Raw genomic sequence first — 16,658 nt, forward strand, 5'->3', positions numbered from 1 at the left:
CTAGGGTTTCTTATACAAAAAGAAACTGAATATATTGGTATTTTGTTATAAAGTGGATTATTTAGTGTACAGCCAAAAATAATAATATACATGAAATTTATGAATGCATTATTGGCACCACTTTTTCTGGAAAAAGATATTAAAGAGCATAAAGCACAAGATGCCAACATCTGCTAAAACATTCGAAGTGAAGTTAAAACGCATAAAGAGACTTTAGCAAAGTTTGGTATTAGCCCTTGTTCCATCTCAGTTTAAACCTTCAAATCACACTCCCGCTCAAAATCCATAATAAATACCCCTCCACCTCTACAATTCTCACAAAAATGGCTACTAGCTCCTCCAGTCTCAGGCTCTTTTGCTCTCTCCCAAACCTCCTTGTCTTCTCTCTAAACCTTCTCCTCTTGCTCATATCCACCGCCTCCTTCATCCCCCTTCTTCTCCTCCGGACCCCACCCTCCTCCTTCGGGTGGGCCCTCTTAGCCGTCTCATCCACAACTCTCTTCTCCTCCCTTCTTAGCTTCTTTCATCTCACCCACTCCAACCTATACTTCATCGTTCATCTCTCTCTCCTCTTAATCTCTTCAATAGGCCAGACACTTAGCTTCTTCTCTCTGTTCCTTCGCCCTGGCCCTTGCCTTACTTTTCTGGGCTCTTCAAAAAGTAATAGAGAAGTGAGGTTGCTAGTGATGATTGAGGAAGGGGCAATTGTAGGGATGTTTGTGTTAAGCTCTGTGGCGCTGGTGCTGGAGTGTTTTGTTCAGAGCTGGAGGGTAAAGGAGTATGAGGAGGAGGAGGAGGAGGTTGCGGATGCGAAGAAGAGGAACCGGAGAATGGGGAAGTTTCGAGTTGAATCAGTGGTGGATGTTGAGGCGCAGGAAGAGGAGGAGAGGATGAAAATCAAGAGAGAGGAGGGTGTGAAGACTGGTCATTATAGGATAGCCAAATTTTAGTTTGTAATAGTTGCAATTTGAGTGCTTTGAAGTGTTTGGTTTCACCTACGGACGTTGGTTCTGTCTTAGTTTGTAATTTTTAACTTGGGTAAATTACTCCAACACTGCCCCACCCCCACCCCCACCCCCAACCCCACAACCGAACAAAATGAACTTTCAGAACGAAATGAACTTTCCGCAGTTTGCAGTAAACCCCTATGAAATTTCAAAATCGCACTGAACCTTAATAACTTTTGCAAGAAAGCCCCAATATCTTTTGGGTTAATTACACTAAACCCCAGTAACTTTCAAAATGCTTTTTTATGTTGTTTTCTGGTTCTAATTTTTTGGCGGTTATCTACAAAATGTAGAAATTTATTGGGCCTTTCTACAAAACAGAAAAGTTTATGGGGGATTTAATGTGTTTTTGAAAGTTCTCAGGGTTTGTGCAAAACACTAAGGGGCTGTTTGTTTGGGCGTTTTTGGGTGGGAAAGTGCACTAAAGCTGCCACCGCAGTCCCATCGGTGGCAGCTTTCGGGCTCCTGGTTACCCGACCAAACGCGCCCTAAAAGTTCACGGAGGTTTACTGTAATTTATCCCTTTAACTTCAGTGGTTAGATGATGTGACCCTAGTCAACTGGAACATCAATACGCTAGGTTAAATAGTTGTAGAACTTTCAAAGTTAATGCGAGCGAGATTATAAAGTACTGATGTTAATTATATATGAGTTACAGAGGACATTATTTTTCTCAAAAGGCCAGAAAGAACTACGCTTGCTCCATCCAATAGAGTTTTTTTTCTTTAATTAATGACCCAGCCAAGAATCGAAGCTATAACCGTGAGTGTTATATTGAAACCTTCCAACCGTCTAGATTACATGTAACGGATTGCTTCATGCAATAGAGTTGTAATGTGCTTGATCGGTACTTATAAGCAACAATATGTCTTTTGCGAGCAGCATTTGAGCATTGAACACTAAGCGGAAGATTACTTAAGATTCATATCGCACTTGTTAAGACAAATAAGACTATGTTGACCTTAAATTCAATTTGAGACAGCTTTGCGGAAGCCACAAAACTGTCCATTACTTGGTTATTATTGCTCGAATTCATACTGGGTATGGCCCAACCCAAATTGAGTTTAGACTAATTGACTCACAACACACGTGATGGCTAACGCTAGGGTTTTGATATTTGATGAAAAGTGTGTTAGAACAAAAGTACGTACACTAACAAGTCGCCCATTGCACCTAGGGGTGCTAAACCATCACTCATTGCACCTAGCCGTACTAAACAATATCTGTATTCGAGGAAATATCAGTAACTGTATCAATTAAGATATGAATATGGTTATTCAAATCTATAATTGATAGGATATAATTTTATATATGGTTTTATAGTGAAATATCTAGATCCATATTTGAAACATCCGAATGCATATTAGTGACACTGTTACAAAAGTTTTATTCCTTAGATTATGGATTTGAGGTTAATTTTGATGATTGATATGTCTAATTTTAGTTTTTCAATATAATGAACATATTAATGAACTCTTTTGTATCACATGAACTATAATTTTTTATCAATATTTTCTAGTTTTATCATATATGTTTGGTATTTGTATCCGTATTCGATTTTAGCGAACATGGATATGGATTTTCCTTATCAAAGTATATCCTTATCCGTATCATATCCGTGATGGGTAAGTGAATATGGATACAATAAATATCATATCTGAGCCCTATCCAGACCAAATGCACCCCCATATGTACCTATTGTATTTATTGCATGTTTAAAGATAAGCACTCATTGCACTATAATAGTATGTCAGCCTGTTAATCTCGAGCCTTGGCCCAAGGTCTAACTAGGGGTGGGCACTAGATAAGGTCGGCTCATGCGCCCGCTTGATCGGTTTGTTCTTAAGCTCGGCTCGACCCTGCTCGGTGCACAGTGGTGGGCCACGGGACTGTGATGAGTTGGCTTCTCGTAACAAGCGGACCAGCAACTTGCTTAGCCCACCAAGCCCAGCGAGCGAGCTGGACCTAAATGTAAGCGGGCTTGCCCGCTTAACCCGTCTCGTTGACTCGCATACCCTAAAAGATATTATTAATTAGGATAATTTACACTACACTCTCATGAACTTCTAATTACAGTTAAATCCCCATGTTACCTTGTACTTCAAATTCACACTAAACCCCCAATAACTTTTGTAGAAAACCCACAGCATATTTTGGGTAAATTACACTAGACCCTCAATAACTTTCAAAATACCTTTTATTTTAAAACTCAGAAAGTTATTAGGAGTTTTCTACAACTCCAAAAAGTTATTGAGGGTTTAGTGCGATTTTGAAAGTTCGTGGGGTTTTGATGCAAAACACTTAAACTGGGTTTAATGTAATTTACCATCAATTATCTCTATAGCCTTTTCAATTGATTTTATTTGCAAGTTCACCTATTTTCTCTATTTTTACTTGCTTAAAGTTTGTTAAAATTTATTCCAATGTTTTAAAATAGTAAAACTTGCTCTGAACCACGTAAAAATTTTACGTTTGCGATGTTTCTCTCTGTCATTCTATACAAATATACAATTTTACTTAATAAAATTGTTTTTTATTTCTATAATGGTTGCATTATTAGTTAATTACATATAATTTTTAAGTGTTAAGCAATGCTTAAAAACTATTTAAAAAACTAAAAAACATTTATAATCCAAAAAAATAAAAAATAAAACATTGTGGGTTAGGCGGACCGGCACGTGTCATGCTCCGCCTCGCTTAATCTTGTCCCGCGAGTGGGATAGGATGAAGTCTAAGCCTGCGAACAAGTGATACAATATGGCACGCTTGTGTCGTTGCGGGTCATGGGCCATCTCGTCTCACCATCGAGCTCGCGCGGGCTAGCTCGGGGGAACGAGCCAGGAGCCAGCTCGTCCCGTTGCCCACTGTGATGCCCCTGGGTTCACACAATGTTGCAGTCCAAGGTGAAACCAAGAATGTCAAACCTGCCATGCACCACACCGTGCAACAACATGTTTCACCATCACAATTCTATCACTCTAGTAGAGTCAATAACAGGTGTAGGTACAAAAACAAGTAAAAGATAATACAAAAGATAATTGATAAAATGATAGAGATCAAAATAATATTTCATCATCCAACATACAGAAATACAAAGTCAATGTCTGAAATAAATAAACTGGAGTTCTTAACAAGTCTCAAATACAACAAGTATGAGTAAAGGAAATAAGACACACAGCCTTTACAACATCTAGAATAAAATCCTCAAATGTCTAAATAAAGTCTATAGTGGAGCTCCATAAATAAAATATAACTAAATAGACAGCTGAAGCTAAAGTGCATCGCCATCAACCTGTGACTCTCCGGGCACTTGGCTTGTCACCTGAAAGGGGGAGGGACAACGAGCATCAATACGCTAGCGAGAAATATCACAACCAACTCCAAGGGAGAGGGCTCATTGTATATGAAAAATACAGTTAATACATAAAAATATAGAATCATTTATCCTAGCAATAATGGGTTTTGGTACTTAGGATATTACAACACGAACATAGGTACGTCGAGCGAAATAATCCAAACAAGGAAACCCTCATGTATATATATTGTATCTCAAATTGTAAATCCCTAAATACTAAACCCGAGGTCTAATACAAGAAGCAATAAAGAAAAGAATACAACTCATCTCTATTGATAAATGTAACCATGTCAAAGCCACAATAAGTGTCATGTCCAGCCTAGGTAGCTATCATGTCCAAACTTAATAAATATGTCGTGCTCTAAACTCAAATATGTATCATGCTCAAGGTTTAGCAAATGTCCAACACATGGACTAAAGGTAATGCATGTCCAACACAGGGACTAAAATGATAAGTATCCAACACATGGATTAATAGTAATGTATGCCCAACACATGGACCGAAATGATAAGTATCCAACACATGGATTAATAATAATGTATGCCCAACACATGGACCGAAATGATGAGTATCCAACACATGGACTATAAGTAAAGAGGTGCAATTGTCAAAGATATATGTGGAAAGATATACATATCCTAAACTCGCACGTGTCTCGATCATTCTGCTCGACAGAACGCCCAGCGGTCGACCGCCGCGTCACACGCGGTCGACCGCGAAACGGACAGAAGCTTTTCCAGGTTTCTGTTCTGCTTCGAAATCGATCCAAACAATACACCCACGCTTCCAAACAATATATTACACATTGTAATACATATGAATCATCATATAATAACATCTAGCATGTAAACAAAAACATCACCAAGATTTGTGAGCTTATATACACATGATTTAAAAGTTATAAAACAGTAAATCGAAATTTTAACTCTTAATAAAGCATTTTTAGATTTAGATCTCTTTAACCAAAATCATTGGTGAGTATTTGAAAACTGAAAATACTTGGTTTTCACATCTTATATCATAAAGATCTATCTATATACGCAAAGTAGTGATTTAGGCTCAAGAAAACTCATTAAAATCGTTAGAAAAGCTTGTAAAAACATGGGTGAGAGATTGGGCGAGATGTTACTCGCCTCTGAGGTGAACAAAGCTCCTGGATTCACAAGAGAATGATCCCCTTTGCTGATCCACACAAAAATCCGTCGCAAATCCTTCGAACTCCTCAAAAATCACCAAAAACAAAGCTAGGGTTTGAGAGGAGAGAGAGAAGGGGGGCTGAGGCTATTAGGCTTCAAAAGAGGGTTGAGGGTTCTGAGAGCTTCAAAACGAGTATTTATACCTAGGGTAACAACCGGGTTTGGTATAAACAAAACCAACCCGAAACGGAACTGAAACTGGCGTCTGCACGCCCTGTGGTCGACCATCTGACAGTCTGCACACAGATTGAGGTTCGGTAAAATAGCCATAACTTTCTGATACAACCTCGGAATGAGGTGATTAAAGATTCGTTGGAAAGCTGTTGAAGAGACCTACAACTTTGGTCTTATGAGTTTTTCCAAATTCCAACTGAAATGATATGTAAAACACATAAAAATATAGAAACTCTCAACTGATCAAAATTTCCAGATTCTCACTCTTGGCCTTTGTGCATGATTTGTGTATTTGTACTCACATATATACATATATACATTGAATTGATCTCAAATCAATTCCTAGCATACTCAAACATCATAATATATTATTTATAAATGTATAACATATTTATTATTATTTATCATAAAGTATTCAAATTTTTGGGGTTTTACACTCACCACTAGGTCTAACGTCCAAAATATCTAAAAGTCCAAGGTTGTATTTATGGAGGATAATTAGATTTACTGTTGTGGGTCGTGACTTGCTTAACAGGAGTTTTGACTATTAAGCTATTATGTAGTTTTGTTTAAATGACATACACCGTAGAGTGTTATTGTCTTGCGCGCGACACACTGACTCCACCCCTGTCCTCCCCCCCCACCCACCCGATTGCGGGTCCCGGGAGTTGGGAGTTGGGTGTTTTATGTCTGGGAAGGGGGTGTTGGGGGGATTGTAATGTGTGGTTGGAAACTTAAATTTGGGAAAATATTTGACAAAACCCTAAGGGGGGGTTATTCATTGGTGTAAATATTAGGATAATGGGATAATTTTTGGAACACCACTTTTTGGTGTTATTCATTGGTGTAATTGGCACTGGAGTCAACTTTGTGGTGTTATTAGTTTGTTGGGTTATTGTGGGACAAATACACCACTTCTCCCAAAATTACCCCCACTATATAAACGCAGCACAGATCCCCTCCTCAAAATTACCCAACTTTTTTCCGTTGGGACAAGATGGAACAAGATGGGGGTAATTTCTCGAGGACCTCCTCCTCGATCTCCTTTGCCGCGACCCCTCCCTCTTCCTCGAGCGATATGGGTCCCACCTAACGGCCGACGAGCTTTTCCCCTTCGCAGCCCTAACTACCGACTACTCCGTCAAATTCCACCTCTCACGACTTCAATCCCTCCTGAATCCGACCCTAGCCCTAACTACCGACTACTCCGTCAAATTCCACCTCTCACGACTTCAATCCCTCCTGAATCCGACCCTAGAAGATAGTGATGTCGAGGCCCAGGGAGCGGTGGTCGGATACTTTGTTGAGACGGTGTGAGGAGGCGGAGATTACGGAGAAGATACGAAGGGAGCAGAGGAGGAGAGGGGTTGATCGGAGGGAGTGGGTCGGGGGTGGCGATGAGATACCCCCAAAGTTCAGTTTTGCTAAATTTGATACCACAACGAGCTACAATTTCTACAAAATTTCTTACAAAATTTCAGATTTTGGAGATTTGGGGAAACGAAGTTAGGGCTTGAGTTCCAAATTGACAATTGAAAAAGGCTGAAGCTTTGGGGTATTAGTATGCAAATAGGGCTTTTTCTATTGCTGTTGATATATGTAGTTTGCTCATTTCTAATCTTAAGAAAGCTTGTTCTTCGGTCATAAAAATTTCACTGTTTGCGTTATGCAGTCATAATTAGACTATGGGTGTTGTATTAATGGTGTTTTATTTGTAATAATCGAGATTTTATCATAATAATTGTGTCACTCAATTTATCCTATTATCCTATTTTACCCCCACTTTATCCCACTCAAATTATCCCAATGGGTAAAATTACCCCATTGGGACAATTAATCCAATTTGCCCCAAATTACACCAATGAATAACCCCCCTAACATGGTGTTCATAAACGCTGCTCAAACTCATCTAATGCACGAGATTTATACTTCATGCAATATATATATATATATATATATATATATATATATATGAGAGAGAGAGAGAGAAACTTATGTCAACTTAAGTGGACGTCCACTAAGTTTCTTAGTCATTGATGATCACTTGATTGAGCTATATTGTGAATGATCCGCTCCGTTAAACTTGATCTACATATTCTAAAACCCCCAACACACCAAATTTGGGATGACTCCGTCATGGTTTGACCCTTCATCCACTCGTATCAATTTTAACGGTTTCGAATGAATAGAACTTTTACATGGCTCGACGGAGGGTCAAACCACGACGGATTCATCCCAAATTTGGTGTGTTGGGGTTTTAGAATATGTAGATCAAGTTTAACGGAGCGGATGTGTATAGAAAGTTTGGTGGACAAATGCTTCTTGTCCACTTAAGTTCACATATACACACACTGACACACACACATACGTATTAGGTCCACACACTAGCACAACCCAAGTGCGCGCCCAGACCTGGCACCTTAGGCGAAAGCCGGGTCGGCCCAGCCCAAATTTGATAAAATGGGCGTGGTTTGATAAAATGAGCTTGTTTTTTTTATTTTATGGTCCTCTGCCAGACAATAATTTTGATCTATTCTGGATCTTTTGATTTCTCACATACCTTTTGTAGAAACAAGCTATCAAATTTATGGGCCTCTGCTAAATAACAACTTCGTTTCCAACGTTTTTCATTTAATGTTTTGCCTCATTGAAGATTCTTTTTGCAGAATTTATAAGGTCACATAATTTCCTTGTACCTCTTCCAATTCAACGTAATTGAATGCATAATTTACTCCCAGATCTTCGTATAGATTCCTCTCTATAAAAGAATAATCTAGGAAGGCAATTTGTGATAATTTGATTGCTTATTTATAAGTCAGGTGTGTGATTACTTGAATGTTTATATGTAATACTTGAATGTTTATACGTAATCTCCATATATTTTTTCTGATATATTGTTCCAATTAAATGAATATTTACAGATTTATGTGATAACTTAAGTTTACGGATTATTGAAGTACTACTTGTGCTATATAAGCATGTTAAAGCCTTTGGTAATTTTTTTTATAGTCCCTGAATTCATGAAGCACCCTAGAAATAAATATAATTTTGCTATAATATATAAAATATCACATCATTCACTATAAAAAAAGAGTCTAACGTGTAGCATAGCAATTATCATCAACTATAATTTTCAAGAAATACGTATAGTGTAAATCTATCACGTTGTGTGAGCAAATTAAATAGCTGAACCTTTTATAGTGATGAAAAAAATCTAAGGCTTCATTTGACCCTGCTGCAAGAGGAATTAAAATTTTCTCACTATCCATTTAAATGATTCTCGTAAATGTTTTTTTATTAACAATAAGATAGAATTTTTGGCCGTTTTTTCTTAATTATAAAAAATTTCAAGAAAATACACTAATTAACCGAGCTACTCGTTGCTCGGCCTGGATATTACCTGGATCCGGCCCGACCTAACCAGGTCTGGGTCTAGGCAAAGGTTCTTACCTAGCTCAGGCCAGACCGGTCCGACCCATTTGGAGAATCCTACATATCAATGTCGATCTTGACAATTGTAGATAACTTATTATATTTTCTTTGGTTTTACCGAGTAAATTAGTCATTGTAACACTAAATATTAGCAACCCCGTGGAATAATACCGCATATCGACATCATGGTATAATATTATGTAAATTCAGTCCTCGATTGTATGTATTTCCCTTGTAAAATTAGACTCTCGAACACCACTAAGTTTGAACTAACTTCATCCGTCACTTGAATAAAGCAGGGGTGCGGTCTATCTCCTATCAAATTCATTAAACTTCTATGGCTTGGTAACAAAATTTGAAGAAATTAAGCTGCCAACTACGTACTCGAGCACATTCGTGGCATTATCAATATCAATGCCGTGGACAGAGAGGCCTTATGAAGCCACGTGGGAATAGGGACGCACTATTTTTCACGTGATTGGGGTTGGACTATATATTTGGGTCCATGCATGCGAGTTTTCTAATGCCCACTGAGTAGGCAAGAGTACCCGTTGCATGTAACTTTATAAGCAAATGCCTTGATTGGGTGCAAATGGCGATGACTTTAAACCCCCTCAGGTGACTGGAAATGAAGTTTGCTCGTTTGTGCGCTGGTTGGTCGATCACAAGTAATTAGTAAGTGGTAAAAAGTGCTGCTACAAAATCAATCTCACGGTGCCGTCAGCTGTAAATAGATTGTTACGTGTGACTTTTGAGGTGAATCTGCTGAATGGCAAGTAGAGGAGAAGCTCTCTTATTACAGCTTAACTAGAAGCCTAGGATTGTTTGGTTGTTTGCAACTTGAAATATAGCAGGTACTGTAACTATAGCTGCATGCGATTGAGATATCACGGATAAATTATGTTTGCTTATTTCAACGATACAGATCAATGCGAGTCTGACGGCAGCTTCAAAAAGACTTCTAGCTACAACCGGATGAGTTACGGAAAAATTGAGCATAAGTCATAGTTATAACCTCTTTCGGTCGCCGAATAGGTCTGGATCGTAACTCAAATTGCAATCAATCCCCCGCATTAGTTTAAGGATAAATTGCAAAAAAAAACTTAAAATTAATTGCAATTACAACAGTTGGTGACGACAATTGTAGTACCCAGTTGACGTTTACATAGCAATTACGGTCGCAACTAACCAAAGAACCCCCCACCTAACCAATTTGGCTGAGCCTCAGTTCAACTCATTAACTTAAAGAGTTAAAGTGCATTATGTACAAGAAGAATTTTTCTAAACAAACCCATTCATAATTTAATTTTTTTTTTTCCTAAAAATAGACCTCCTTGAGTTTTATTTACAAAAATGGACTCATTTTGGCTCAATCTGGTTCCTAAATAGTCAGGGTTGTCAACCATGACTATTTAGTACATAGAATGTTAGGGTTTAGGGTTATAATTGGGGGTTTACAACCTCCTAAATAGTCAGGGTTGTCAATAGTCGGGGTTGACAACCCCGACTATTTAGGAACCGGATTAAAATAAAATGGGTCTATTTTCGTAAATAAAACCCAATGCGGTTTATTTTTAGAAAAAAAAAATAAATGGATTTATTTAGAAAATTTCTTCTTATATACAATGTCAAGTTGTAGCGGTAAGTACACTACACCCATATCGCACATACCAGAAAATTACTTTCTACATCATAATTATCTAATTAAATTTGGATTCTTTGCAAAGTCTTGCCACTTCAGGACTGTAATTGAAGTATCAAGTCGAGAAAAAAAGAAGCGGAGATGGGGTCTTTTCCGAGCCCAACCGAGGCCCATTACAATGCTTAGCCAGTTAGCAATGCCTCGTACTTGATGAAAATAAACAGATCCCACATGGCTCATTAACTAAAGAAACCGTTAAAGCAAGCGACTGCACAAAGCTTGCGGTGGTCCCAATTAGAATCTGATTCCAGCAATGGATGCTACTGGTAAAAAAACGCTGGTTCTTGATATGTGCTTCTTAATTCTTTACCGTCTCAATTTTGAAAAGAAAATGGAAGAGAAACTAGAGATTGTTCTGATTTCTGATGACAAATAATTGCTCTTCAGTGCGTGAGGTATCAAACGCAGTTTCACGAGAGGCAGAGAGGAAAGGAGAAGAGGGTGTTTAGGGGACGGTGGGATATTATCAAACCCGTTGTCTTGTGATCGAACCATATTTTCCGTAGCGTCATTGTCATTGTCAGCTGCCAGTAGTGGACCCACATGGGATAGTACTAAAGGGATGTATACATTGGCCTGACATGCTAGTCATTATGGTCTTTCATCACAAAAAACTGCTAGTTAAGGTGAGTTATTCGTTGCCACATTTTGGGATAATGAGATAATTTTGGGATTCTATTTCATAGTGTTATTCATTAGAATAATAGAATAATTATATTATATTTTTTTGTTATTGATTTTTTGGAACACTGGTGTGACAATTTCACCTCTGGGAATAAAATTACCTCACTCATATAATTTTTGTTTTTCTTAATAGCAAAAATTTACCTCATCCTCTATATTGGAACAATTTTGTTCCACTTTGAAGACAATTGGGGTAATTTTCAAACCTTTTTTGTATTACTTAACTAATACATGTTAATTAAATTATAAATATATAACATGATATATAGAATATAAAGTAATAATATATTTAATATATTATATTATATTATATTATCATGTAATAAAATAAAATATTATTATAGTTTAATTTATATGTATAATTTATTTTATGATATTTATTATATATTATTATACAATATCACATACTATATTATATAATAGTACAACATATTTATTATAATATTATATAATATTTTAATAACATATATTATTATATAATATATTATATTAATTGTAGTTGATATTTTATTGTAGCAATTATATTATAGTGTATTATATTAAACCAGCATAATAATATAATATAATATAACATGTTAAAATTAATAAATATGTTAGTATATTACATTTAATTATAAAATATAATATAATATAAATCATGTTATGTGATTATATTATATTATATTAAATTAATATAATAAATATATGTATCTATATATTATAATACATTTTAGATATTATTATATATCATAGTAATTATCATATATATCTATACTTATTTTTATTATTAATAATAGTATTTTTAATGATATTATATTAAATAAAATATTAAAATATTTTATGCAGTCATTTTTACCTATGACTCTGTTGTAATATATTTAAATTAGAATATTATATTAAAATACATTGTTTATATATTATATCGGTTATTATATTTGACATACTATTATAATATAATACAATACATACTATATTAATAAATATGTAGATATAATTATATTAACATATAGTTGAAAATAATATAATATATTATACTATTAACATCAAACATCATACCTTTTCTTATATTATATATATATATTATATTATATATATATATATATATATATATAATTAATATATATTATATATTAATATATATATACTATATATATATTATAATATAATCTAATTATATTTATAATACCAGACCCCAACCCTGCCTCCTCCTTCGCATCGTGAACCTACTAACCCGCCGCCCAACTCCTCTCGGATCCCAACCCCCGCCTCTCTCTCTCACGGCCCCACCCGGTTGCGACTGCCAACTCCGCCTCGATCCCAACCCCCTCTCTCTCTCTCTCGTCATGGCCCTAACCCCGCCGCCGACCAACTCCAGATCCCTCCTCCGCGAGATTGAATCGCGACGTAGGTAACTTGAAACTTAAGTTGACTTATTTATAAACGGAGAGAGTGCGTATAAGGAGTTGACTACTTGTTAATTTCAGCATTTGCCCAAATTTGATATTTCTAATTTGATCAAATTCAGACCTTCATTGTGTTGTACATTTTTTGATGATGATGATAAAAATTTAATCATCTAGGTCAATCAAGTTTCTAAATAATAAAGAATATGATGCATGCATGTTATTAATTTAAAACGTACCAGGTAATTCATTGGCATGCTCATTATTTTCATTTTGTAGTGCTTACCTATGAATTTTTTTCTTAATATCACTACTTAACATAAGTCAATATCATTGGTTTCTAAAGATTGTAAGTTCAATCTATAATACATGAGGATCAAGTCTTCCATCAGTAATAATCATCATTGTGGATGGAAGAGGAAGTTTGAACTCGTTTAATTATGTTCTACCTCTAATGTTTGAATGGATGTTCACCTAATTTTGGTTGTTTTACCTGTTTTCATAATTAATACGGTCTCGGGTGCATTATGGGTGATCTGTTCATCTACAACATTGATGCCTATTTTGTTGTTAAATGTTCACTAGTATTGGGGGGAAATGATTTCAGAAATTCAATTTGATTCAGAAGAGAAGATATGGTGGATATTCCTCAGATTTCCGTACCAATTTCACATACAATGGAGCACATTCCTCAGATTATAGTTCGTGGTCCCGATAGACCTACAAGGACTAAAGGTCGTCCACGCAATGCTACTAGAATCCAGTCAGGTTTAAAACAAGCACAAAAAAGAAGGAAAAAATGTATATGTAGCAGATGTGGTAAACTCGGGCATTATAGAACTAGCTATAAAGTCAACTTGCCAAGGTACAATTAATATACATTTTTCATGAAACTTCATAGCACAAAGCCATATCTCATGATTAATTTGTCATGTAATTTGCAGCTAAACATACGTCTGGATACATATGGCGTTTCTTGATCACAGGTTGTTGAATTTGTTCATGTACGTATGTCTGGATTTGTTCCAGCTAACCCATGAAGTTAGTTCTTTTGTATTTTACACTATAATGGAAGGAAACAGTTTGTTAGTTATATATTAATGTACATAAAAGTTCTATTTCCAACGCTTGTTATTTCTAACTGCAAGTTCTAGTGTAAGTGTTTGTGACGACTAACCATGTTAGTTCTAGCTTAGTTATTGTTAGTTCTAGATGTTGTGGTGTCAGTCCTAGATTTTATCATGTTAGTTCTAACTCCAACTAACACAAGTTCTATTGTAAGTATTCGTTTTATACGTCATGTTAGTTCTAGCTTAGTTTTTGTTAGTTCTAGCTGTTGTAGTGTCAGTTCTAGATGCTATCGTATTAGTTCTAACTTCAGCTAAAGCAAGTTCTAGTGTAAGTATTTGTTCTATACGCCATGTTAGTTCTAGCTTAGATTTTGTTAGTTCTAGCTGCTGTGATGTTAGTTCTAGATGCTATCATGTTAGTTCTAACTCCAGCTAACGCAAGATCTAGTGTGAGTGTTTGTTCTATTACCCATGTTAGTTCTAGCTTAGTTATTGTTAGTTTTAGCTGTTGTGATGTCAGTTCTAGATGTTGTGGTATCAGTTCTAACTCCAGCTAACCCATGGAGTTAGTTATATTATATTTTTCACTATAATGGAAGGAAATAGTTTGTTAGTTATATATTGATGTACATAAAAGTTCTATTTCCAACGCTTGTTATTTCTAACTGCAAGTTATAGTGTAAGTGTTTGTAACGATTGCCCATGTTAGTTCTAGCTTAGTTATTGTTAGTTCTAGCTGTTGTGGTGTCAGTTCTAGATGCTATCATGTTAGTTCTAACTCTAACTAACGCAAGCTCTAGTGTAAGTATTTGTTCTATTGCCCATGTTAGTTCTAGCTTAGTTAAGATTGGTTCTAGCAGCTATGGTGTCAGTTCTAGATGCTATCATGTTAGTTCTAACTCCAGGTAACCCATAAAGTTAGTTCTATTGTATTTTGTACTATAATGGAAGGAAACAATTTGTTAGTTATATATTGATGTACATAAAGTACTATTTCCAACACTTATTATTTCTAACTACAAGATCTAGTGTAAGTGCTTGTTCTATTGCTCATGTTAGTTCTAGCTTAGTTATTGTTAGTTCTAGTTGTTGTAGTGTCAGTTTTAGATGCTATCGTGTTGGTTCTAACTCCAGCTAACGCAAGTTCTAGTGTAATATATGTCGCGTTAGTTCTAGCTTAGTTTTTGTTAGTTCCAGCTGTTGTGCTGTCAGTTCTAGATGTTATCGTGTTAGTTCTAACTCCAGCTAATGTAAGTTATAGTGTAAGTATTTGTTCTATACACCATGTTAGTTCTAGCTTAGTTTTTGTTAGTTCTAGCTACTGTGGTGTCAGTTCTAGATGCTATCGTGTTAGTTCTAAACCCAGCTAACGCAAGTTCTGGTGTAAGTGTTTATTCTATTATCCATGTTAGTTTTAGCTTAGTTATTATTAGTTCTAGCTGTTGTGGTATCAGTTCTAGATGCTATCGTGTCAGTTCTAATTCCAGCTAACGCAAGTTCTAGTGTAAATATTTGTTCTATTACATATATTAGTTCTAGCTTAGTTATTGTTAGTTTTGGCAGCTGTGATATAAGTTCTAGATGATATCGTGTTAGTTCTAACTTCAGCTAACGCAAGTTATTAAGCGAGATTGAAATAATAGATAATGTCCGTATATACATCATACCATACACATAATAAGAGAGGTCGACAATGGGAGGGAGAAAAATGTATACATCGTATACATAACTTACAAATCATATTACATACTTTTTGCAATAGAAAAGATAACAAATACTGCAATGAGACATACTACAAACACTAATTTTGTAAACACTGAACCTAATACAAAAGCATAGATGGGGAAAATAATAGTTTCCCCAAGTTTTTCCTTGTCCTCATCCAGATTATGTCCCTTTGGCAATATTTGTTCTTGAACATAAATAAGGGTCTGGACATGCCTTGAGCTGGATGCTGAATCACGAGCGATGATGTGCTTATCCCATTCAATCAAAGCCTCTTCATATGTTGCATACCCCTTGTAGGCAGCATTTGGGAATTTTATCAACTTGAGCCTTGCATCCCTCCTAATTATCAAAAATGTCACATCGTCAACCTCTCTTCATAACATAAAAACTCTTTCTTGCAATGAGTAACCACTTGGCAAGCTAATTTCCTAAAACAGATCATAAATACAATAGCCCCCGAGTTTCGTTAAATTATGGAATGATTAAATGAACTAAAATTGTATATTGAAATAAGGATTTACACTATATTAAAATATATAAATAAATTGGATAGATTATACATCTCCTAATCTAGATATTCTTAAATAATCAATTATTTAAAAATATATAAATAAATTGGATAGATTATACATCTCCTAATCTAGATATTCTTAAATAATCAATTATTTAGCTTGATTCCAACAGCATAATAGTGTCATACATCTCCTAATCTAGATATTCTTAAATAATCAATTATTTAGCTTGATTCCAACAGCATAATAGTGTCTATAAATGCCTACATGATACAATTTTTTGCTTGAGATAAATCAGCCCCAACCCTACTTTGACCTTAAAATATAGCAACCGACACTGCCATATTAGCATTTTAACAACAAATAACACTTGACTTGCTCAACACCTAGCAGGTTAAATAAACAAATCTCCGCC

The 16,658-nt window shown here is 35.7% G+C and overlaps 1 protein-coding gene across 1 annotated transcript; it reads left to right on the top strand.

Moving 5' to 3' along the window:
• Positions 180 to 1,057, top strand: LOC109832178. Its single transcript, XM_020399611.1, has one exon. It carries the CDS (start codon positions 324 to 326, stop codon positions 948 to 950), a length of 627 nt encoding a protein of 208 aa, XP_020255200.1. The 5' UTR covers positions 180 to 323; the 3' UTR covers positions 951 to 1,057.

The sequence above is a fragment of the Asparagus officinalis genome, chromosome 3 (assembly GCF_001876935.1).
Source record: "Asparagus officinalis chromosome 3, Aspof.V1, whole genome shotgun sequence".
Lineage (NCBI taxonomy): Eukaryota > Viridiplantae > Streptophyta > Magnoliopsida > Asparagales > Asparagaceae > Asparagus > Asparagus officinalis.